We start from the raw sequence: 26,156 nt of genomic DNA on the forward strand, positions 1-26,156 counted from the left end.
TTTAGATGTAGAGCTTAGGGATATGGTTTAGTGGGGACTGCTAGCGTTAGGTCAGAGGTTGGACTCGATGATCTTGAGGTCTCTTCCAACCTAGAAATTCTGTGATTCTGTGATTCTGTGATTCTGTAGTTCACCTAGACACCTAGAATGCAGTGAACTAGTAGTAAAGATGTTGTTCCGGTAATCTGTAATCACAGCAAAACTGTGGCACAGATAAAATAGGTTTGGAGAAGAAGACTCTGCGATAATTTGTATGCAATTTGAGATGCTCTATAAGAGGGGATAGCAGTTATTGGTCTGTTGCACAGCTCGGCAGCTGTGCTCATTTTTCCTCAGCAGAAAGACATATTTTATAAAAAAATAGTTCTCTTCTTATTTATTGACTCAAAGTTACAACCAGCAAGTGTCGTCTTTGCAAATCCTAAAACTGTATCTCAGTGATTTTTCCATTTTATGTGATGGGAACCCCATATTTATTTTCCAGCTATGCAATTCATGTGAGAGAAAAAAAAGCAGTTAATAGACATTAAATATGCTAACAATTACCCAGCCAATTGTCAGGGCCCTGTGGGCACCAACCTCATCCTGTCCCCACCCTCAGGAAGATGCTCAGGGCTGGGGCTGATCTGCCCTTCTATCTGGCTGGGGTGGTAGGATGGGACCCAGCTGTAAGGGCCTGCCCTGTCGGACCCTGTGAGCCCCTGATGGCCCCAGTCTCCAGCCCCTGGGGAGTCACCGACCCCATTAGTGCCCTGACAGCATCCAGTCCTCCTTCACAAGGCAAGGAAGGAGCAACTGGCCCTTCAGACCCCCTCTCTGCACTGCGTTGTTGTGTCATTGCTTCCATGTCAAGCTTTTGAATTACACCGAAACAGCCACTCTTGTTGAATACTTTTTAAATCCACTGTGCTATACTGAAGTCAGCAGGATACAAAACTGTGCTTGCTGTATGCTTGCCTGCTGTCTTAGGTTGGTATCTGCTGCAGCTGCTATTACACCAAAGATGAGTTGAGTACAACTGCTACTATGGGTAGGATTTTCACTAAAGAGGATGTGCACTCCACCATCTTTTGCTAAATGAGTAACAGAATGCTACAGAAATCAAGGCATAACCTAAGGTTGATGGTGTCCTCACAGTGCCAAAATATCTTACAGATTAATGAAGAGTTTATTCCGAGGTAGAACATGTACTGTTAGATGCCAGAACCTATAAATCATTTTTCACAGCTGTAATTTTACCATAATGTAGGTTTGTCTGGGATTTTCCTTGCTGACCAGCTGTTGTAATTGTTGGCTATACAAGCTGTGCTGAAAACCTAACAATTCAGTGTCCAAAAAATCATCTAAAAACTATATGCAACCCTTTATAATGCAAAATAAATAAATAAATAAATAAATAATAAAATAAAATAGAAACTTCTGTGCACACAGGAGGGAGAATTTAAAATTAATTAAATAAATAAATAAATAAAAAGGTTAACAAAATACATAGCAACCTTATGGAAGCCTTTATAGAAATAGTGTTTGTTTAGCTATCACTGGATTAAGACATTTCTGAAATAGATTGTATTCCACAACAGGGATGTGCTTCCCCTCATATGCAAAATGGGAGTGACTGCAGCACATCTACCTGCAGCACATCTATTCAAGCTGAATTAGGGGACATATAACCAGCAGATCACCCAGACTGCTACAGATCATTTTGCTTCCTGATGTATAGAAAGCACAAATCCCATGATCTGACCCAGTTTTGCTAGTACTGACTGCTAACTGACTCTTCATTCAAAATGAGACTATTTTGTGGGGTGTGAGACAGCCAGACAAATACATCATATATCAAGCCTGGCTCTATGATTCTTGAGAGTGCAGATTGGATTGAAGAAAGCAGCTGGGATTGTTCAAAACACAGTTGGTTCATTATTTTATGGGAAAAAAAAAAAGAAAAAAAGAAAAAAAGAAAAAAAGAAAAAAAGAAAAAAAAAGAGACAAAAAGGAAAAGAAGAGATATGCCAGTTTTAGTCTTTGTAACCTGTTTAAGATAGGCTGTTTGTATATGTCTGAAGAGTTCCCATCACTGTAAATTTCCATTCAGAACTATTATTTGATGCTTTTTCCAGCATCTGAGTCATATACATTTGCTCAAAGGACTGGAGCACTACATTTTCCTCTTCAGGAAGGAAGATGAATTCTACAAACTCTGGCAAAGAGTTACAATGAAGGATTACATAGGAAAACAAATGTGTAAAATGGCCATGGGAAAATAAAATCTCTCACTGAACTGTTTGAAGCTGTCGCTTCAGGTTTTGCTATCTGATATCTTATTGTACTTCAGTTATCTTGTTTTGATGATAAAAATCTTGTTTTCTCATCTTATTTCCTTCCACATCTTTTACAGATAAAATGGCTATTATCTACAAAGATAATAAAGTCTGCACACCATTTTAGATGTCAAATAGGACAGAACATAACTTGTTTTGCAGCTAATACTTGTAGCTAAATTTACTTTCTGTTATAACCATAAATGGTCATTACTCCTAAAAATTAAGATTACAGGGTATGTTATTAAATTTAATGCTACTATTGCTAGCATACTTTGATAGCTTTTTTTTTTTTTTTTTTAATGTTGGGACTGCAATTCATAAATATTTAATGAAATTTATCTACCATATTATTTTTGAGTTTTTAGGGTTAAAACGGTGTAACTTAAAATATATATGCAATTAAATTAAAATAGATTCCCTGTCAATATAATTCTAGGAATCATTGCATTAAATAGACATAAAACAGATTTTAGCTTGTCTCTCAAGATATAATAAGGAATCCCCAAACAGGATAATTGGAAGTGTTATTAGATTTAAGCAACCTAGATGATGAACACAGGCACATTCAAATAAATAAAGTTAAGCTTCTTACTGGCAAAGGCAAAAGCATTTTGAGAAGCAGATGGTGTTTGTTTTCTGTTACAGGGTCAGTTTTCATGCTTATGAGAGCTCATAATCAAATTAAATGCTCTGTACTTTTACACACCATAAAGGAGGACAGTAAGAATTACCTGTTGACTTCCCGATGTGTTAAAAGCAAAACAAAACAAAACAAAAAATATGGTATTTTAGCTGTACATTGCAGTGACTATTTTGGAAACTATAAAATACAATGATTCCATGACAGCATAATTTTTTCCTGATTTCAGCTCCTCTCCACAATTTCATGTTTGAAAATATAATCTTAGAAATAATACACTACATGTTGCCATTTTCCATTTGAACCTACAGAGAGTCTGAGACAATGAAAAGAATGCCTCAAAGCTCTGACTGCACTGAGTGAGTGATCTAAGTGATCCATGAAGATCAACCCAGTTCTTTAGGTCTTCCCGTTAATGCTTCATCCCCCACTTTCCACTAGCAATCCCGTCCCCTCCTGCACTCATGGTACAAAGTCAGGCAGAATATCATGAAGTTTCGTTTCTAAACTACTTTGTGGAAAGCTTCAGTACCTCATCAACTGGCAGGGCTATGGATCAGATTAACATTCTTGGGAACTGATGGATATCATGACTGAAACTAAAACAATGGATTTTTACAAGTAACCTTCCAAAACCAGACCTTTTAAAGGTTACAGAGATACACTGTAATAGGAACATGGTTACTTTCAGGGCCCTGAGTTCATCAATAGGTTGTATTTACTCTGGTCAGACTTTTTGCACCCTGCTTCCTGCCCTTCAGTTTCCCTTGACACCTCTAATTGCCCTCCACACCTTCTGGTGCTGCCTACTTGCTGCTGCATCCTGCACTGTATCTTCTCTACCACCATCTGACCAGCACATTTATTGTACTCTATATTCCCTGTGCTATTCCACAGAACCATACAGAGGAGCCAGAGCTACATATCAGGCTGCAGGGAAAGCTGGCAGAACAGAGCAACAGTGAAGGGTAAGGAAGTCCACATGACTACATATTGATGTGGAGCACAAGCTTCTTCCCTTGTATGTGCAGAGGAAAGTGAGATTCTGAGCCAGCAGGACAACAGCAGGAGTACCAGCTCAGTGGTACTAGTTTGAGAAAAGAAAAAAAAACAGGATGCAGTCCTGAGGAATAATCTCTAACTGGCGATTAATTATTTCAGCAACACTGTCATTTTTGCAGCTGTGTTTCCATCTTTCGCATGTGTGCCCATGTGTGTTCAGGGGTCAAAAGTCTGAAACTATTAAGTCACAGTAAATTAATATTGCCATGGAACCCAGGGGTCTTGTCCAATTATGAAGTTATCTAAAATGGTGAGGTGGGAGTCACATTTTGGCTATGCATACACACACATACAAATCAGAATGTGAAGGTTCTTGGGTAGTTGCAGACAAAGGGCATTAGAGGGAAATAGCTTCAAAACCCATTCTTTATTGACAAAAAAAGAAAAAAAAAAAAGTGTTTTACAGTCTATTACATTTCAAGTATCACTGGGAAATACTGTGCAATATTATGTTTGACTCCATGTATAAATGACTGAAAAAAATGTTCAGCATGCATACACATTACTTGTTGTTACGTGGAAGATTCGAAATACAGAAGAAAATAATGTGTATATAGTATAGGCAATCAAAATAAAACAGTCTGTCTTTCTAGTACTATTGACTGAAAGTAGTGAACAAACCAAGAGTCAGTTCCATTGCTGAAGCACATACTTGACATAGTTTAGTGGAGGACTTGTTAGTGTTAGGTCAGAGGTTGGACTCGATGATCTTGAGGTCTCTTCCAACCTAGATAATTCTGTGATTCTGTGACATGTGATAATGTTTTTGTTTTGTTGGTGTTGTTTTCTTTCTCCAGGCTCTTAGAGTCTTACACTGTCCGGTAGTGAGTTCCTCCTAGTGTAAGAGGAATTCAGATCAAGGCTTTCCCAGTACAGAGAGCTCCTTTGCGATCACACCTCCCCCAAATGCTGGAAATCTCCCTCACTTGTGTCCAGGGGAGGCAGGCAAGGCAGGTCTGGAGCTGAGCCCCCATGAGGTGCCATTCAGGACCCGGGGTTTACACAGCAGACCCAGGGATAGGCCTTAGCCATTGCTAGAGATAACCCTGTCACAGCAATGGAGCTGTGTCCCAGCACGCACTGCAGGCAGCTGGAAAGAAGCCACAGAGTTGAGCTGGGTGAGCCAGCATTATCTGTGTTATGACAGAAGTGCTGGAGACAGGTAGTGGAAACCAAGGTCAAGTCCTCCCTGCTCCCCAAGTAGATCCAGGCCCGTAGAAGAAACAGTCCTTTTGCACCTTTTCTTCTAATACAGTGGAACTTGCATTTCCTTCTCTCTCTGATATCTTCAGCAGTTAGTGCACACTGCTTTCATGTCTTTTTTAAGGTTACTATCCCTGTCATTAAGCCATGCACCAGAATACAGGTTAGTTTTGAGAAGTCTAACCCTTAAATATGGCTTTACTAGTTGCTAACTGATCTGCTGAATTCAAGAAGCTTCAGCTTTATTGCCTCTTAAAACAGTCAGGGAACCCACAGCTACTCTGGGCAACCTATTCTAGCACCTCATCACCCTCATAGTGAAGAATCTCTTCCTTATATCTAATCTAAATCTACCCTCTTTTACTAGTATTACCTCTCAAAATACCTGTATTTCTTTCCCTTGCAATTTTTCACTTTTCTGATGACAGAAACTTACCTCTTATCACCTGTTTGCAGACTTTCCCTTCCCTCTCTCAAATCAGAAAGGGAATAATCTGAGAATTCCTCATTTGACTTTGGAATCTCAGTGAGCACAGTTCACACTAACAAAAGATTGGGTTGCCATGCTTTTGCAAAAGAGGTTTTGCTAAATACACCATATTTTAATATTTCTTCATTTCTATTCAATTCCTTAATCCTTATGCATACAACAAGAAAAATAAATCTTTCATGTTTTTAAACCACAATCCTTAGATCTCTTTCATGTGTTAACAAACTTAAATTAGCAGTACTAGTGCCCTGGACAGTTGATCAGCCAGTGTTAAAGGTTACAAGTGAGTGCTTCTCAGTGTCCTGAGAGCACTCTCCATTTTGGAGAGTAGACAGTGCAACTGTAAACATGTTTCTGTTGTTCCTGTAGCCAGGGACAAATTCTATGCAAGAGATTAATTGGCTAGGAGTATGTTCCACTGAAGCATACGCACACTTGGAAGTAGTAGGTTAACTACAATACTGAGAGCAAAATGATGTCATGTACTTTATCAAAGGTGAACTCTTTCAAGGTCATGCTAAAACTCATTTCCATGGAAGACAAGACTAATGAAAGCTTTTAAAGTTTTAAAGGAGAAGTATTAACTATTTCTCCTTTTGAGTCTTGCATCCAATAATACCATTTCTAGCAAAGATTATTTGTGCATGTGTTTTCCTTTTTTTTTTTTTTAATCTACTGCAGATAAGTGTACTTGAAGTGATGATATATGAGATGCTTGTGGGAATGTTATCTCTTGAACAACAAAAAAGGATGGGGGAGGAGGGAACAAACTTATAAACTGGAAGATTGAGATATACTCCTTAGCAACCAAGTACAAAATAATTTCTTTGTGGCCTTTGGGGCTTGCCAAACTTAGTTGACTCTGCAAAAGCATGTTTTGAAAGAGGAAAACATTATTAGAAGATGTGAGATCTATAATGTAAGAAAAATCAACACAAATTATTATAGGAAAGCTACTGAAATTTATAGGAAAGCTACTGAAGTCAGTAGGATTTAGACGCCTTGATTGTGAGTCAATGATGTTTTTAATACATCAAGACACATCTTTCCCTGGATGCCCTCCCTCCTTAAAACTGAGCTACTGTGACTTACTTTGCTATATAAAAGCCCTTCAGCTAGATAATTTCAAATCACAGAACCACACAGAAGGGTTGAGGTGGGAAGGGCCATCTGGAGGTTGTCTGGCCCAGACCCCTGTTCCAGCAGGGTCACCCAGCGCAGGCTGACCAGGACCACGTCCTGGTGGCTTTTGAAGATCAGCAAGGAGGGGACCACAACCTCTCTGAGCTGCCTGTGCCAGTGCTCTTTCACCCACACAGCACAGAGGGGCTCCTGATGTTCAGAAGTCTGAACAGACTGTCCTGTCTGCCAGTTTGTGCCCACTGCCTCTTGTCCCCTGGCACTGGGCACTGATGAAAAGAACCTTGGCCTGTCCTCTTTGCACCCTCCCTTCAGGTATTTACACACGAATGTCTTAGTTGTGTCTCCAGTTTAAATTATAACAAAAAAAAATATTTTTTTTTCCCGCTTTCTTAGATGAATTCTTTATCCTATCTATTGTTCGTTCCAGCAAGCTGTGAAGGCAAAATGAACTAACACAGTGGGGCAGAAGAAATCCAGTTGTTTCAGATGGAGATAAATTACAGTAAAAAGAGATTAGACTGAGGGTAGTACGTTCAGGTAAATCTATGTGCAATTACATCTGAGCTTCAGCTTCCTTCTTGCTGATAGTCAACCAAGTTGTCCAGTCCAGGCTGATAGCTTTAAGATAGTCTGTTGTTAGGGAGAACAAATGAGTTTAGCCACCAGAAAATAGTACGAAGTATTCTAAAGGTGTAGGTTGCTTTTTATTTTAGGTGGCTATTATGAGACAGACATATTAAGGTGGGCATTCCATTTTTTCATGTTATAAAAGTGCAAGGTATTCTCATTCCTGAGTGTGTGAATCAATTCAATTTCTTCTAAATGCAATTCAACTGCTTTATGTTCAATAGCCATGTGTTTCTATGAAACATTCCTGCTAGTCTAAGTAAAGCCTCATTCCAATTGCTTATGTATTTTTGTTACCCGAAGACTTTTCTGACTAAGTCATAAAGAGAAGAAGAATTTGCCTGTGTGCCTCTGTAGGCAAGTTTCAATGTCTTTCAGTCCTCTCACAGATTTATTTCCAGTTTCCTGGGCTTGATGTTTTGTTGAAAGATTTTGTGCTTGTATATATGTGATCATACACAAATTAGAGTTGGTTGGAAAATTTGGTAAAGGAACAATTTTCTGCTGAAAATACCAATATGTTAAAATTAGAAAGTAGTCTGGGAATGTGTTGGTTTCAGCAGAACTGGAGAAGGAGACCAGACAGGTTTAATAGAAACTTGCCTAGCTTTGGACTCTGCTAACTGGCAGTCTGCCTGGCAGGGAATCGGGCATATCTGACTTTCTGTTATGCCTCAGAATAAAATATTTTCATGGATTTGAAGCCTTCAACCAAAGGAAAATTCTAGCTATAACATGGGTGTACTGAGGATATCTATTTTCAGTTCTGTAGGTTGCAGCCAAAAAACCCTGATAGCCCAATTGCATGTAACGTGAAATTGTCCATCTGGCTCCAATCAGAAGGCAACTGAAAAGGACCCAGTGTGTGTGTGTCTGTTCAGGCTAAAATCTTATGAGTCTTGATTTTTGGTGGGAAGAAAAGATACTTGTTTGTTTTCTGTGGACATGACAGATGATGTTTTTGAATGCTTCTAACCTGCAATACTGCTTTCTGTCCTTGCATAAACTCTTCCACAAACTTTTCTTTCTGCCTTGGATCTACAGCTGTCTGCATTGCACTGCTACGTTGTTGTTTTTTTTTCTGAGAGCTAAGTTAGCTTCAGCTTTGGTCATACTGCATATTCCTGAACTCACCTCAGGGCATGCCAGCATTCAGATCATCGAATATCTACAGGGAGTATACGTTAGGTCCACATCAGTAGAATATTACAGGAGCATTAACCAGAGAAATATAGAAAGATATTTGGTGTCCTGATGGTTGCTAAGATGTCATGAAAAGAGAAAGAAAGCTGTAATCTAGACAAGTAATTTCAGTTCTGTTCACCCTTAAATACCTAGAATAAGCACCTGATAAAAGTAATAGAAAATGGATAGAGAGGGAAGGAAGACTGGCTGTAGCAGTTGGGGAAGGTAAAGGAAACCAAGAAGAAAATAAAAATTCCCTACTGGATATGACCAGTGGTCCATCTAGCCCAGCACTCTGAATGACAATTGGCGAGAGAAAATACCGTTTAGGAGGTGCACATGAATCTGGCCATCTTTGCAGTCCATTACTCTTCCATTTCACCATTCCCTTTCAGAACTGTGAACGCTTTCTATATACACAACAAACAATTGTAGCAAGATTCAATAGGTCACTATCCACCAGAGAGAGAAATACTTTTTCTTTTTTTTTTTCTGTATTAAACTCATTTATTACTTTTGTTGTTTGCCCCTTGTTCCCATAGTCTGGGATTTGGTAAACAACAATTCATGATTCAGTTTACCCATCTCTTCATAGTGTACATGTCAGAAAACATGAAATGGAGGTAGAGTAGCAAAAGGAAGAGAAATTATGGAAATAACACAAATTGAAAGCAAGGGAATCATAAAGTGAAATGTATAAAGATAAAAGAAGAGCATTCAGACCAGCGAATGGAAGACAGAAAAAGAGATTTGGACCCTAAGATAAACTGCAAGGCAGAAATGAGATGTACATTCACCATTGCTTCACAAGTTTAAAAGCAGCATGTCAGTACCTTTACAGTGAAAGAATAAAATTGCTTTCCACAGCAAAAGTTTACATCAAATTTGTTGCATTTTGCTGGTGCAGTAACCAGAGGCCAGGATATCTTTTTAATTTGCAACAGCTCCTGGCTTTTTTTTGTTTTCAGGTTTGTGAAAAAAACAGATTTATTTGTTTCAAAACAAATTAAGAAGTTGATCATGAAGACTTAGGAGATCTGCTATTAGCTTAATCATTAAAATACTACCCTTCTAAATATATTTCGAGGATCAAACTTCTGTAACTTTCTTTAATACTGTCAGAAATATCAACTTGGCAAAGAGATGTCTGTCCACATATAGTCTAGACATATCAATTCTATATTTTTCTTTCTCTGCCATAAACCTCTTGAATGTAATATCCATGTCTCATGATCTAATGCACACAGCTACTATGGAACTTTCTAATTTTATGCCACTCTTTGAAACTTTCACTTATTAGTTTTTGACTACTGTTGCTTTGAAAAACAAAACTAAATAATTCTCAAAGTTTTGTTAGAGTTTTAAAATGCTTCATGATGAGTCAGACATAATCAGCAGTACATTTACCTTAAAAAAAAAAAAAACGAAAAAAAAGGGTTTCTAATGGTACTTTTACTTTTTCCAGAATTACTGGAATTCTTGCAATTATTATGTAAAAATTGACTTGTTATTATAATTTATAATTATATTACAGTGAATTATCATTATAATTAGGTCTTGGCTGTGAATCAGTAATTTTTGGCATACAAAATGGGATTTTTCAGCTTTTTTATTTTTAAAGCACACAAATTGATACAATACAAATTGTCTTCAATAAATGAATGAAACAAACAAACAAAAAAAAAATCGATTATTTGTCAGGTTCTACTCAGGAATACTATACAGAAACTAAGTTGACCAAGCTATTGGTTTTGAGGCATCTCAGTTAATTCCTGCCAGTACTTCAGTGTCTTTCAGATGGGGATAATCTTGTCCTATGTGCTTTAGAAGCAATTAGTATTTCTAAAACACCTAGAAAATCAACAAAAGGATTTACACACATACGTTGCTATTCTGTATGCTTGGGACCTTTGAGCTACATGTGTATGAATTATCACAAACCAGCTTGGATCAATAGTTGATACCATTGCTGTTCAATTCACAGCATGAGCAATCATAGCAAAAGATCTCTTACTTCAAATTATGAAACCATGAATATGAATCAAATGACCAAAGATCTGTTATTCTTAAAGCATCCGTGCCTCACATTAGTAATAAATACTTTACATTTTTAAAGTATTTAATATATCTGCTGCTCTTTAAAGAACACTAAGATTTGGATTTTGCCTTTTCTTTGAGTTTAGCTCGCACTAGGCCAAAACTGGTAGAATACATTCATGCATTACAATTGTCAGAAGCACTGATTTTAGAGAAACCTTTTATTCAGTGTCCTGGAATTCCTAGGGTTTAAGCTTCCTGATTCAATTGAGTGCCTGTATCTTCCAATAATGTCTATGGTGTTGTTTGTCTTTTTTGCTTTTATCTCTGTATGTCCTGTTATCAGAACAGTTAGATGTCCTTTCCTTTCCCGGGCACAGGAATCAAGCTTCCATTCTGATTATGTATCAAGCTTGGCACACAAAGTCTTTATAAAAGAGAACTAAACCACTTCTTCAAACATTCGCAGAAATTGTTCATCATATAACAACATGACTTTATGATCAGTTTTTATGATTCTGCTATATTTACCATTTAATTTTGCTGTGAAACAAGAAAATCAGGAAGTTTTGACATGTGTCTTCATGTCATATTGTCTTTTGATACAAATTCATAGGGACAGGAAATTGTGACCACCACTCACAGAGTAACATTGACCTCTTTGCAGTACTTAATGTTCCTTAACTTCTGTATTAAAAAGGTGAGAGAATAAATACATCTAATAATGCTGTGCAAATATATCCAGCATTAAGTTAACGCCAGCTTGTTGATTATTATAAAGATGTCTGAAGCACTCTTCTTGAACTTGATGTGAAGTAGAGTCCACAATTTAATAAGCAATTGTAACATTAGCATCAAGAAATGTCTTTTTACTTTGTTGCATTCTGTACAGTTTTTCCACAAAAGTGTAACCAATTTCCATCAACAGCATCATATCAATGCCACACTGCAGTATTTGTTTTCACTATAGAAACAAATGGCTTTTCTATAGAAACAACATTAGCCTGTGGGGATGTTAATGCATATTCATTGCATGGTCTATTACAAAATTGAGCTTCTAGAATAAGATGGATTGAATTTCTTACATAAATGATGGAAAAAGTCATCAATAATTTTAAAAAATTAAAATAAAACTTACGTAGCCTGTGGCTTTGTGCTCTGTGGTTAGGTTATTCTGTGCCTAAAAAGAAGATCAGATCAAAGTTCTTCCTTAGGAACTTTCGTAACATCTCTCTCTTGAAAAAGCTCTTTGGTTCCAAATAATCTAATTGAGCTCCAAGTGAAGTGTTTTCATCTTTGAACTTATTAATTTTTCTTTCCTCTATCCAACTGCTTATTTTAACAAAACTTGAAGAAACTTAATACCTCTGACACGTCTCATCCTCTGTCAATATTTGCTGAAACTCGCCAACTGGCTCAAAATTTTCTGGTAAGTAACTTTCAGGCAGACGCACTCAGACAGTGTGGTTGCATAAACCTCATTTCCTTAGGAAAACAAGCTAAAAATTAATGACTATTCCCATATATTTTTAGAACAGCCCAATCCTGGGACTTTACAGAATCCTAAAGATAATTCTGTTTAACATCAGTGTGCCTCCATTAGCAACTTAATCCATTCCATTTCATAATCCAGTTGAACAGGCAACCCTAAGCAGTAAGAGGAACATGTCACTTTAATAAAATTAATAGTTCTTTAATTTCTTCTCTTTAATTCTGTGCAACTTTTGGTACCTGAGGTTTATTGTCATAGACAAGATATCGTCTTAATGCCACAAGGCAAATGGTGTATAGATGAAAAGTAGTAGCTGGAGGAGTTCTAAACTGGAAAACTTGTCAGTTCAATTTCTGTGTAAAATATCCAAATAAATAACAGTTATGCTGTCAAAAACATCCTGAATCCAATAATAATAAAAAGGTCTAACTTACGCTTATGAAAGCACATCGTGTCCAGACCTAAGCTTTGACATCAAGGTCAAAACCAAAATCTTGAAAGCAATCATATGCTTATAATTACTCTGAACTTTAGCTGTTGCTAATGTTGGTCATATTACAATCACATCATTGGAAAAAGCAAAATATCTGCTTGCATTCTAGAGATAATTGTGGGAAGGACAGAGATGGGAATTTGACAGTCCCTTTGAGATAAACAGATATAAATAGCAGGCTATAGGTTTCATTTACTGATAAAGACAGAACACTATGCTAACTTACTTGCTAAATATATTCAGTTTCTCTGAGAGCTGTTATACCTGAAGAACCAAAAAACAAAACAAACAAACAAACAAACAAAAAGGTGCACAAGCACCCCAGCATTATTAAAAAGAACTAGATTCATATTTTTGCCTTTTAATGTTCTTTACATCAGCAGCTGTAGGACAAACAAAAACAGAACATCAAACAGAATGGTGGCTCTTTGCATCAGTGGTAGTTCCTTTGCATTAACAGAACATGACTGCAGTGTTTCTTACATGAAGAAGATGAGAAAAATTAAAAAAAAAAAAAAAAGTAAGAGAAAATTTCATTTTTTATTTTGCCCCAGTGATCTTAGTTCTCTTGAATTCTCAATTCTTTGTGCTATGCATGCTGAAGATTTCCTTACATAGTACCTCTATCACATGAAAAAACTCTTAGCAAGTCAGCCAAATTTTTTCAAATATGTTCTTGTTCTTCTGTTCCCTCCTCCCAAAGTTATAAATTATACAACATTTTAATATATTTGTAAGGACCATTCATTTTTAAGTTACTCAACAGTCATTCCTTATTTCCGTTCTTTTCAACAAAATGCCAGGAATGTGCATATGTGTACACATACCTGCCTCTCAACGAAGAAGCTATGGGAGTCAGTACGAAGGAGGAGAGGTGTAACAAAGCAAACTTAGGGCTTGTTTTCATATGCAACTGAGCCAACATCATCATTCTCTGGTGACAAAAAGGACAGCTCTCATTCATCCCATTGCAGTTTTGGCCAACTGATTAGGACCTGCTCCAGCACTAGTTAAACCCTTTGTCGAGATGCTCTAGCTTCTTAAGGTATCAAAAACTACCCATTCTTTTGCTGAATTAGTGAGTTCACTTAGCAAACTAATTCATGATTTCACTTAGTGAAATTACTGAATTTCAGTGATTTCAGTGAGTTGACTTAGCTTAGGAGGGCTACAAAAAGTGGCAGAAACAGCATGCATTGTGGCAGAAGTGTGTGGCCGGGGGAGAAGGGAAAGTGAGAGAGGAAACCTTCCCCTGGTGGTAATGGTAACCTATTACACCATCTTTGAAACCATACCCTAGGAAGGACATTTTCCTTATCTTTCCCATGCAATAAGTTGAGTGAAAGATAGCATCCCAGATGAGCGATTCAAAACAATAGCCATTATCCTCTCTGAGTCACTATTTGGAGTCTTCCTCCCATAAATCTTAAGAAAACCTGGAGTACAGGGTTTGTTGCTATGCAAAGTCTGCATTTGTCAAGTGTTTTGCAGTCAAACCAGGTGGTCTGCAGTACTTGCCAGGTGACTTTCAGTGTGTTACTTTGCAATTATTTTGTACAGTTTTATTTAACAGGTGACTATGGCCCTCTAGGAGCACTAAGAGAACAAGAGTGGACAGTACTTAGAGATGCTGAATGTGTATAACTAACCTGAGAGAAGGCCATCCTCTTTTTGCTACTGGACTAGGTTTCTTCTGGCATAACAAGCTGAACTGTCTCAGTGCTCCAAGGATAGCCAAGGACAGATACATTTGAATGGCAAGGAGCAAGCTGAATAGCTGAGGCAAATGAGGGAAGCAGAACCAGAGGTGGTTGGTTAGCAATGGGCTGTTAGATCAGCTCACCCCATCCCACAGGAAGCTATGGGATATAAAGATTGGTCTAGCTTTTAAATGAGAACAAGGTCTAACACTCATTTAACAAGTGGTGAAACCAGCACAAAATAACCTTGAACAGCTGCAAGTTCTCAAATTTTTGCAGTGTAACACGACTAGAAAGTGGCAGGCCTGAGAACACATTTTAAGAGTCCCTCTCATGGGCCTCCCTCTTGCCTTAGACTTGCCTCCGTTTTCAACCAGCCTGCGGTTTCTCTACTGACTGCCAGCAAGTCTTCCAGCTGTGCTAACTCCAGCAGTGATGCTGACATCCGTTTGCTAAGAACTGGAAAAAGACCAACAGCTCCTTTTGTATCTCCCTGCAGTCATTACTTCTTCTTCACTATTGACTTGGATGAGATTCAAACCAATTGCCTATGGGTGAAAGGTTCCTTCTCCTGTCTTGAATTCCATGCTCCCTCTTTCCCCTTGCTTCCAGCTGTCGTCTCCTACCCCTTCTTCCTCCCAGTGCCTCTCTGTGAGTTTCAGCTGTCCCACAATCCCAGCACCTTGTGCCTGGCCAGCTTTCTGATCTCCAAAAGCTGCTAGACCTTGTCTGTCCTTCCCACCTAAGTATGCTTCTCTTTGTTCTTGAGCTAGCCTGCTCTTTACCCATTTTCCTTCAGTTTCAGCATCACTGGCACCAGTCTCAATTTCTATGACAATCAAACTTAGGCTTCTATCTCTGTCTCAGGTTCTCATCTATCCCTGTTTCATCAGACTCAGCATAGCAATTTGTTCTGTTTCTTCGCTTCTCAAAGAGCTACACACCCAGGTTCCCTCTAAGCTTCTGGCTTTTATCTACAAAGTTTGGTTAGCCAGGCAACAGCAGCTGAAAATCATGCCTCAGGATGTTCTAGAGAAATGGAAAGATAATGCAAGGGAGTTGGACTGCAGTGAGTGAAAAGAACAGGGCAGATCTGAAGGGAAAAGGTACTGTGGATCCACCTTGCTTGCCAAAATACAGGAGCAGTTAGCCTCAGTACACATTTGTGCAAGCTTGGTTGTTTTCTTCCTGGGGCCTAAGTAGGTGCAGCTGTGCAGCACAGGGCTGCACACTGATGCAGACATAGCCTTAGGCTGACACAAGATGTCCTCTGTCACTCACATTCAGAAGAAATTAACATATGAAAGGAAACCTTTACTTTTTCTCCCTGAATACAAGTGAAACCATACGGTTCTCTTCCCTTCAGTCACCACTTATGTGTATGAATGCATATGGCTGCACATATAGTACACCTTTTACTTCAAAAGGCCTGAGTTGCACCTCCTGCTACTTGTTCTATGCCTCTATAAACATGGCAGAGGAGCCAGACCATCTCCACCCCTTGTCTATGGCCAAGGTGGCCTTGTCTATGGAAAGGTGGCCTCCAAAGGCTTGGAAACATTCTCCAATCACAATTATGCACTAGCACTTTAATCATATACATTGGAATCTGTTTTTGGTTTATGATCATTGCTATCTGTTATCTAAACCATGGTCAGTAATCTTATTAAACAGGAAAACTGTCTGGTCTCATCCCTTTACACTCTTCACATGTATGTGAACAAAACACACACACAAAAAATAACCACCATATTCTAAAATATCATTGAACCATTTGCCATTCCATTTGTAATTATATATAAGTATATATGTTTCAGAAAAGTAAATGCATCACATGAATAAGGCTCCACTTACAGTTAAATGATTTAAATGTGTGGACTTGCCAAGTAACTTCATTACCATGCATAACTTATCACCAATACATAAGAATAAGAAAATTACATATTGCACTTTTTGTTCAAAAGATAAAATATGATGGTTCTACTCTGGTATCTTCACATGAGGCTGTGATTTAAACAAGTGATAGTTGAGCTTAGAAATCAAATGCAAGCCAGGTATGCACTTCTTTTTCTGGAATGAGGACCATATGGCAAACAGCTGTACTCTAACATATATTGATATCTAATACCTTAAGGGTCTTACTTGGCAGCAAGAACAGGTTGGTTAGGATCAATGTATTGCTTTTGCATGTCACAGCTGTTTCTGAAGCCCTTGCCTCTTTCTAACTTGTCATTGTGATCCTCTACCTTGTTCTTCATGTTTTCAGAAACTCAGTATTTCACAGTATTTCCTGTAAAGCTGAAAATCACCCAAGTGAGAAGATTTACAGGATTGGAAGGGGGAATTCTCAAGAAAACCCATTCAATCTATGAATCATTTTGTTTTCAAACAATGATTTTAGCCTGGAATAACTCCACTAAAATAACACTAATTTCAGATTTAATTAGGCAAAAATACTTTCATTTTCTAACAAGCATTATCTTGAGAAAGATGAGATTATTTTGGTAATTTCAGAACACAGAAGGAGCATCACTTCCTAGAGCACTTGCTCTTCCCTCTCTTTGCCTGTTTTCATAAAAGTTAGGTTCTTTGTAGCAGAACTGGCTCCTGATCAGAACAGATTCCAGCCCTGCCTGGACACAAACTATGCATAGGTTTGTACTTGAGTTATTGAGTCCTTCTGGCATATGAAGGACAAAAGAACAATTAAGGGACACTGTTGCTCCCCCAGGCTACACACATTTCAACTACATAGTTGGAAGATTGGAGTTGTTATAAAATAGTCATTGTCATCATAAGAGTGAATCTACATGAATTGCAACAAAACCACAGATATAACAGAGGAAACATTTTTTAAAAATGTTACATCTTGTTCTCATTACAAAGTTAATTGTATTTTAGATCAGCACTTTATTGCTTTAAAAATGTTTGATGACATTTAATGTTATATCTGTTCTTTCCAAAACAGAAACTTGTTATATAAATGAACATACCATGTAGTTATTGGGATAATTATTAGGACAAAGATACTTAAGACAAAATGTTGGTTATTTTTTTTCCTTTTAAGCAATCCTGAAGGAAAAGCTTTTCAGAACAGAGTCAATTTACATATTCTTTCATTTAAGTTCACAGAATCACAGAATTTCTAGGTTGGAAGAGACCTCAAGATCATCGAGTCCAACCTCTGACCTAACGCTAGCAGTCCCCACTAAACCATATCCCTAAGCTCTACATCTAAACGTCTTTTGAAAACTTCCAGGGATGGTGACTCCACCACTTCCCTGGGCAGCCTGTTCCAATGCCTCATGACCCTTTCAGTAAAGAAGTTCTTCCTAACATCTAACCTAAAACTCCCCTGGCGCAACTTAAGCCCATTCCCCCTCGTCCTGTCACCAGGCACGTGGGAGAACAGACCAACCCCCACCTCACTACAGCCTCCCTTGAGGTACCTATAGAGAGCGATAAGGTCGCCCCTGAGCCTCCTCTTCTCCAGGCTGAACAAGCCCAGCTCCCTCAGCCGCTCCTCGTAGGACTTGTTCTCCAGGCCCCTCACCAGCTTCGTCGCTCTTCTCTGCACCCGCTCAAGCACCTCGATGTCCTTCTTGTAGCGAGGGGCCCAAAACTGAACACAGTACTCGAGGTGTGGCCTCACCTGAGCTGAGTACAGGAGGACGATCACCTCCCTAGCCCTGCTGGTCACACTATTTCTGATACAAGCCAGGATGCCGTTGGCCTTCTTGGCCACCTGAGCACACTGCTGGCTCATATTCAGCCGACTATCCACCATCACTCCCAGGTCCTTCTCTGCCAGGCAGCTCTCCAACCATTCCTCTCCCAGCCTGTAGCTCTGCTTGGGGTTATTGCGCCCCAGGTGCAGGACCCTGCACTTGGCCTTGTTGAACTTCATGCAGTTGGCCTCAGCCCATCGGTGCAGCCTATCCAGATCCTCCTGCAGAGCCTTCCTACCCTCGAGCAGATCGACACACGCACCTAACTTGGTGTCATCTGCAAACTTACTGAGGGTGCACTCAATGCCCTTGTCCAGATCATTGATGAAGATATTAAAGAGGACCGGCCCCAGTACCGAGCCCTGGGGAACGCCACTAGTGACTGGCCTCCAACTGGACTTGACTCCATTTACCACGACTCTTTGGGCCCGGCTATCCAGCCAGTTTCTAACCCAATGAAGCATGCGCCAGTCCAAGTCAAGAGCAGCCAGTTTCTTGAGGAGAATGCTGTGGGAGACGGTGTCAAAAGTCTTGCTGAAGTCAAGGTAGAGCACATCCACAGCCTTTCCCTCATCCACCCAGCGCGTCACTTTGTCATAGAAGGAGATCAGGTTTGTCAAGCAGGATCTGCCTTTCATAAACCCATGCTGACTAGGCCTGATCGCCTGCTTGCCCTGCAAGTGCTGCATGATGACTCAGGAGGATCTGCTCCGTGAGCTTCCCTGGCACTGAGGTCAAACTGACAGGCCTGTAGTATCCCGGGTCTGCCCTCCGGCCCTTATACTTTTTAAAATATAAAACTGAAAATCTGCTAAAAATAGCAACATTTTTTCCAGTTTTCCAGTATGGATTGATGAGATGTTGGTGTTTGTGTGTGTGTTTGTGTAGTTTTCTGTTTGTTTAGGGTTTAAATGTCCCTTGCAGAGTATAAGTACCTATTAAAGGTCATCTTTAGTCTGAGATAAAAGTAATGCAGAAGATGACACAATTGACATTTTAATAAGGTTAATAAACCCTAACCTGAAATAGGCTTAAATCATGACATATTCAAATCTACAGAAACTGCACCTGTTTAAGCCCTAGGAATAATTGCATAGTATAAGCCTATTCCTTGAATAACATTTAATGAATCAAAACACCATTTTAAAAAAGCCAAAGGTATGAAAGGAAACAAATATTGGCAGGACCATCCATTTTACACCAAATAGAAGCATTAAAAGTCACTTTTAAAATTACTGTATCTTTCTCTGAGTAGTTTCTGATTGCAATAACTGATGTTTTTTTTCCAAAATGCAGTCAGGCCATAGAAAAGTATATCTGGAATGAATAGAATAATTTCAACACTCCGTATTTCTTCAGGACATATAATTACTAATTAAGAAAAGCAAGGACTTCTGGCACATTTTGCATTCACTGTAGCCAGTGAAACTTTTGCTTGACTCAGTGAGAGCATGACTGGACCCTTTCTACAGCAAAGATGATAAATTATCATTACTGTTTAGTAACATTCAAAATAGTACTTGAGGTCTTGCTAAACAGACAACATAAGCAGCTTAGAGAAAAAGGTAGTAGCTGTAATAATTTGTTAACTGCTGCTTCACAATGGTTAATAGGAACCTTAGTGTTCTCCTTGCATGTACTATGTACTTGGTATAATGAAAAACTTTTTGCTAAATTTCTACTCAATACATGTTCACACCTGTAAATTAATTTAAAATAGTAATGTTGTGATTAGATGTTTGACCAACAGATTATGTGTTTTGGCACCTCAGCATGAGCTAAACGCACATAAAAATGTGATAGGTCTGATCATATCACATGCTAAAAACTGAAGTATCTGAAGCTAGAACCATGTGAAGTAGCTAAGGCAGCAGTAAGTGCTGCCATGAGCATATCAGACTTCATCTCTGAATTAGCACAGATTCAGTGTACATCTTTGAAGACAGATATCAAGAATAGACACTGCTCCTTTGGAAATGTTAGTGGATGTAGTGGCTGTTTGTTTGTGAAACTGACTTTTCCTTTCCCACTTTCAATGGGATTATTCATAGAACTACAGTTTTCAGCCTTGGAGCTAACGTACTGTGTCTTCTAGCTAATCAAGGGGACAGTTTCAAATTTTTCTGAAACCAAAGATTGCATAAAAATCTAGGTACTTACACAGTAAAGTGATAGATAAAACACTTCCATCCACTGGGCCTCTCCAGGAAGTTGTAGACATTTCCCTGTGTACTAGTTTTAGTTGAGTAACGGCTGTGGAAACACTTTGCTGTACAGGCCCTGTGGACTTCACTTGCTGTCACGACTGAAGCCTTCATGCCTTCCTTGGGGTTACAGGGAATTCCAGATCCATTATTCACTGGGGCATCTGGACCCAGCGCCACCGAAGAGTACTGCGTGTTGCTTGAGCTCCCCCTGACTTTCAGCAAGGTTGCAGATTTCCTATTTCCATTCAGACTACTAAACTGGGAAGTGGAGCCTTGGATCTGTCCACAGAGCTTGTACATTGAGTGCCCAATGGTTTCTCCATTATCACAGGACATTCTGTAGCAACGCGCAGGTATTACTAACCCTGATCAATATTTAAAATCATAGAAGAAGGTATTGTATGTCCTCCCTACCCAGGGCGTTCTCCAGCAGCTGATAAGGTGACTTTCTGCTTTTATCATGGAGCTTCTCTGTGACACGAGAGTGTGAGCTGTCAGCCTGTCACCAGCTGTCACTGAGAACCTCTGAAATTAAATAAGGACAACTTATTAGACAAACTACATGTGCTAGGGACCAGATGTAATGGGCTAGAAAAGGAAAGAGATAAAGATTTTTTGAGAGAAAAAGAAAATTAAGAATCAAAGTTACATTTTTAAAGGAAAAATCTTAAAACTATTAAAATGCTGCAACATCACAAACTGCAGCAGAGTTGTCTTGAGAACTGATCCCATGATATTATTTTAAGCTGAGCGGATCTTGAATTGTCCTGTTTAGACATGGAACTGTGATATTTTCCCAGCATTTATAAAATTACTGTTGCCTGAAGCACACTAGATGGAGGTTTTGAACTTCAGCACCTACATAGCAAGATATCTTACCTAGAAAGCCAATGTTACAGAAAGATTTTAAGAATAAAATAAATTATTTCAATCCCCTCATGAGAGCTGATCTTGCAATCCACTGTACTCAGATACAATTTTTCCTCACATGTAAACAGGAATATGCCATTAATGTTAAATATCATTGGGAAGTTAATATTGTTACAAGGGAAAAGATCAAAGATGTCTCTTGATTTTCTTCAAGCCATTTAAAGTTTGCTGCCAGCTTTGCTATTCTCTAGGTATTTTCTTGAGACAATAGAGCAGAAAATAATTCTCTTATAGTTCAGTATATATTGGTCATGGGACAGACCTAGATTGCTGCTAATATACAGATATGAGCAGCAATATTAATCTTTTTGACAGACTGAGAGCAGCTCTCTCTGAAGTGTCAGTATTTGTATTGCCTCGTTTCTTACACACAACCATGAAAAGTTTCCATATTCAAAATGCTTCAGTAAAATGAAAATGTTATGAAAGTTTTAAAAATATTATAGGTATAATGAAAGATACTTTTAACTTCAAAGCACCAGGTACTGCTGATGCTAATGTCAAAATTATGTTTGTAATGTAATATTGTAATGTACTGTGTCATCCACAACCTAAAGCCCCTATACCTAGGGGTTGCATCTGACTGCTCTGCCATCAGAAGAGACTCACACCCATACTTTGAGTTATTTAGCCTCATCAAAACTGAGGGAGAGAGAAAAGTTTCCTTTGTCCCCTCGTTTTAAATTAGGGTTATTTTCTGTTGCTTAAACATCCTCTTGCATAACAGATAAACTTCCACTGAAGTACATAGAAACAAGTCCTCTTAAATTACTCTATAAAAATTTTACATGGGGTACTGGGGTTGTTACAATGTGCTCATTTCTTAACACCGGTAATGGTAAAATGGACTGATGTGCTTCTACATTAATCCTACAGCAGATAGAGAAATGCTTCCTTTCCCTCATCTGTTAACAATGAAAAACTGTAGGAAATAAACAATAAAGCAAAACCACAAAGCCCCTCAGCCAAGCTGACCTAAAGCAAGAAAATAACATCTGTCAGAAGTTCACTCCCTCTGTGTCATTTGTTTTATGGTGCTGAGGCTACCTTAACAAGTTACCAGCACTTGCCAATGCAGCCTTAGCTACTGGCTACCCAGCTATTGCAAACAAAACTGCCTAAAACACATTTGCTAGCCTGCTTAATCACAACAGGGGATCCCACAAAATCAGAAATAAAGCACAGGGGAGAAAAAAAAAAAAAAAAAAAAAAAAAAAAAAAAGGCAACAGTACCTACTCTCCTGTTGTGTGTCCCTCTATTCCTTTTCTTTGCTGTTCCTTCAGCTCCATATGGCAGATTCTCTGGATAGGTGCAGGCAGAGCTGCTGCCTGACTCTGCCTCATGGCTTATCAAGTCCCACCCTGACTAATGCAGGGTCCCTCCCTTTTATCTGCCGTATATGGCTGCTCTTGGAAAAGGCAAAGAAAGAACTGTACGACACTTCTGACAATTTATTTGTGCTTCTTCCTGTTGTCAAAACCAGCAATCACAAGCAACAACTTAATTTTACTGAGGATCATCTTGCCCACTCCATTTCTTATCTGCATACACTTAATGGCAACTAGTTAATATTAGCATTTCTTTACTTCACACCTTTTACAATTTGAATTTGGTGTTGGTTCAAGCTAGCAGGAGGCTCTGCAGCACCAGAATATAATATTCCAGATAGTACCAGTGGGCCATTGAAAAGGACTGATACCCAGTTGGAGCCTGAGAAATCCTCCACTAGGTTTTTGCTCATGGTTCCTCCTTGAAATGTTTTCCATCAATTAATAACTTCTCTGCTGTATTAACTTTTCCTGATGGTAATTTCCTAAATGCAAAAACTATTACCTAGTCTAACCTCTGACCTCTCCTGAATATAACTGTTCAAGTTGGAAATAATTAATCAAAGTGTGCAGGGGAAAAAAAAAAAATCTGAAAACAAACAAATCAACCAACCAACATAACCAATACACAACTTGGATATTTTATGGTTTAAAATCTGTTTATTCTGAGGGAAAAGTAGAATACATTTACAGCTTTAATGCAAATGTGGAAACTCAACATATGAGCAGCTGGTCTGAAATCACTGAAAAAAACAAAAAACAAAAAAAAAAAAAGAAAATGGGACATCTGACTTTTATTTTTTGACTAGTCAAAAGAAAATGATTTCGTGTTTAGTTTTTAACAGTTCTCTCTGCACTTTTCCTTTCTGAACTCCAGATAAACACCTTTCTAGCAAATATGTTAAGAAGAGCAATCAGCCATAGGACAGTTTTCAATCCACGTAATGTGCACTATGAATACCAATATTTTTCATTGCAAGGACATGCTGAATATAAATTATCAAGACTTGTATACTATGATATCAGAAGGACGGCCAAAGGTGACACTGGGCTTCCATTCACTCTGAAACACTTGACAATTAAAATATATTGTAGCATTTTATAATATAAGGGATGAACTGAGGTAAATTAAAAAAATTACCTTTTATGCATGTTGGCAATAATTATTATTTTAGTAGATAGTCTCCAAGGATAACTGCTTGTCCCAGATTAGTATCTAACAGTTCTGTAAATTCCTCATTTCCATGATGGAATTGTTGTAAGAAATCAAGATTGACTCCTTCAGTTATGTAGATTTTTTCTCTGTTTGAAATGAAAATATTTTATTGGGAAAAAAAAAAAAAAAAAAAAAAAAACAGAAAAAAAAAAAACAGAAAATACAGATTCTTCAATAAATGCTTAAAATTGACTGGCAGCTAGCAAATGTGATGCCCATCTACAAGAAGGGCCAAAAGAAGGATCGGGGAAACTACAGACCTATCAGTCTGACCTCAGTGCTAGGGAAGCTCATGGAGCATATTACCCTGAATGCCATCATGCAGCACTCACAGGACAACCAGGTGATCAGGCCCAAATAGTATGGGTTTATCAAAGACAGGTCCTGCTTGATGAACCCAATCTCCTTCTAGAGCTAGGTGATGCACAGTGGATGAGTGAAAGGCTGTGGACGTGGTCTACCTAGACTTCAGTAACATTTTTGACAATGTTTCCCACAGCATTCTCCTGAAGAAGCTGGCTGCTCGAGGCTTGTATAGGTGTATGTTATGCTTGGTTAAAAACTGGCTGGGTGGCTGGGCCCAAAGAGGAATGAATTCGAAAGCTGCCCAGCAGAAAGGGACTGGGGGATATTGGTCAATAGCATCTGGAAAGAGACAGCAGTGTGGTCAGGTAGCCAAGAAAGCCAGCAATATCCTGGCTTCTATCAGAAATATTATGCTCAGCAAGACTAGTGAAGAGATTGTCCCCTCGTACTTGGCTCTGGTGAGGGCACGCCTCGAATACTGTGTTGTTTTGGGCCCCTCGCTACAAGAATGATATTGAGGTGCTGGAGCATTTCCAGAGAAGGGCAACAAAACTGGTGAAGGGTCTAGAAAACAAGTCTTTTGGGGTGCAGCTGAGGTAGCTGGGGTTATTCTGCTTGGAGAAAAGGCTCAGGGGAAACCTTATTGTACTTTACAATTACCTTAAAGGAGGTTGTAGTGAGGTGGGGATAGGACTTTTCTCCCAAGCACCAAGTAATAAGACAAGGGGAAATAGCCTCAAGTTGCACCAGGGAAGGTTTTAGGAGAAACTCCTTTACTGGAAGAGTCATGTGGCATTGGAATAGGCTGCCAAGAGGAGTAGTTGAGTCCCTGGAGGTCTTGAAGAAATGTGTAGATGTAGAGTTTAGGAGCATGGTTCAGTGGTGGACTTTTCAGTACTGGATTAAAGGTTAGAATAGATGATCTTAGAGGTCTTTTCCAAACTTTCCACAAAGAATATATGTGTACTTCATGTAACTTTTTGGTACTTTATGCTGTATGTGCTTTATCCAGTACAAGGAGGGGGGAGATAAAAGCTGGAAGATAATGGTAAACAGTTGGCAAAGGAGTGTGATTTCCTCTATAGGAAGGAACTGTGAAAAGCATTCCGTTCCAGGACTTCTACTCCATAGTTCAGCCATGTTTCAAATGTATTGATTTCTGCTGATGCTATCACAGACTCTATGTGCCATGGGAAGTATACGTCACACATGTTTTCACAGAGCAGTGATCTGTATGGTTTAATAGCTATATGGTAAGGACAGTGCTGGCCCTGGTAAAAACAGATCTGATATTAAAGAGTTCAGGAGATCCATACCAGAAAGAAAATAATCCTGGGATGTCATGGCTTCAGGCATCACCATTCTTGATCTCATTGGGCACAGCAATAACCTTACATAGTGATGAAACAAATGTGACAAAGCATACAGCCTTGCTAATTATTCTGCCATTTCAGTAGTCTTTTGGAAAGAAGGCAATTGTTAAACAAAAATCTTGAAAATAAGTTTATATCATGAGTGTATTTTTTAACTTGGCATTATATGGTAAGTAAGAATATTTTGTTTATTGAAAGCCAGCAACACAGGGTCCTGATCCTGTTTGCCATTTTAGGCACTGTCATAAATCAAGCAATAATAGTAATGCATTACATGAGAAATGTTTTTTATAATGCTGGAGCAAAATTTTGCAGATCTACCTGGACCACAGAGAACAGCCTGGTGTGCAGTTCTTTGAGGTTAGCGTTATTTACTAGGTCAGAATTTTTAAAATAATTACATTATAATTATAGTATATCTTTACAGAAACCCATATTATTTTTAATACCTGAATAAATGGGAATAAAAACATTAAATAAATTGTATGAACTAAGGGCAAAGTATTTGATAATATGTTTATGTTGCATTAAATGAAGACAAAATTACAGCTTGAAATGTTGTACCTATTCTAGTTGATGAAGAGGTATCAATTAGCAGTCATGGAGAGCTTTCAAATAATAAGAGACAATATAAATTCTTTTATAGTGAACCTCAACTGTTACTTGACTCCTAT

At 38.6% G+C, this 26,156-nt stretch overlaps 1 protein-coding gene across 19 annotated transcripts in view; it reads right to left on the minus strand.

Annotated features, from left to right (window-relative positions):
- The window catches only part of LOC309884532 (potassium voltage-gated channel subfamily KQT member 1-like), a 527,319-nt gene extending 504,692 nt beyond the window's left edge, over positions 1 to 22,627 (minus strand). For 18 of the 19 annotated variants that reach the window (XR_014318640.1, XM_082773603.1, XM_082773607.1 and 15 more), the window contains exons 1-2: positions 22,492 to 22,627; positions 20,282 to 20,853 (exon numbers count right to left, since the gene is read on the minus strand). Coding sequence is in view for 17 of the 19 variants with exons in the window: in XM_082773603.1 (XP_082629729.1) it covers positions 20,282 to 20,664 (383 nt within the window). In the remaining 2 variants the exon portion in view is untranslated. Of the gene's footprint in view, positions 1 to 11,846; positions 11,889 to 20,281; positions 20,854 to 22,491 lie in introns of those variants that run through there. The other variant, XM_082773598.1, reaches the window with a different exon arrangement.
- Positions 22,628 to 26,156: the final 3,529 nt, after the last annotated feature.

The sequence above is a fragment of the Aythya marila genome, assembly GCF_965140915.1.
Source record: "Aythya marila genome assembly, chromosome: 1".
In the NCBI taxonomy this organism is placed as follows: Eukaryota; Metazoa; Chordata; class Aves; order Anseriformes; family Anatidae; genus Aythya; species Aythya marila.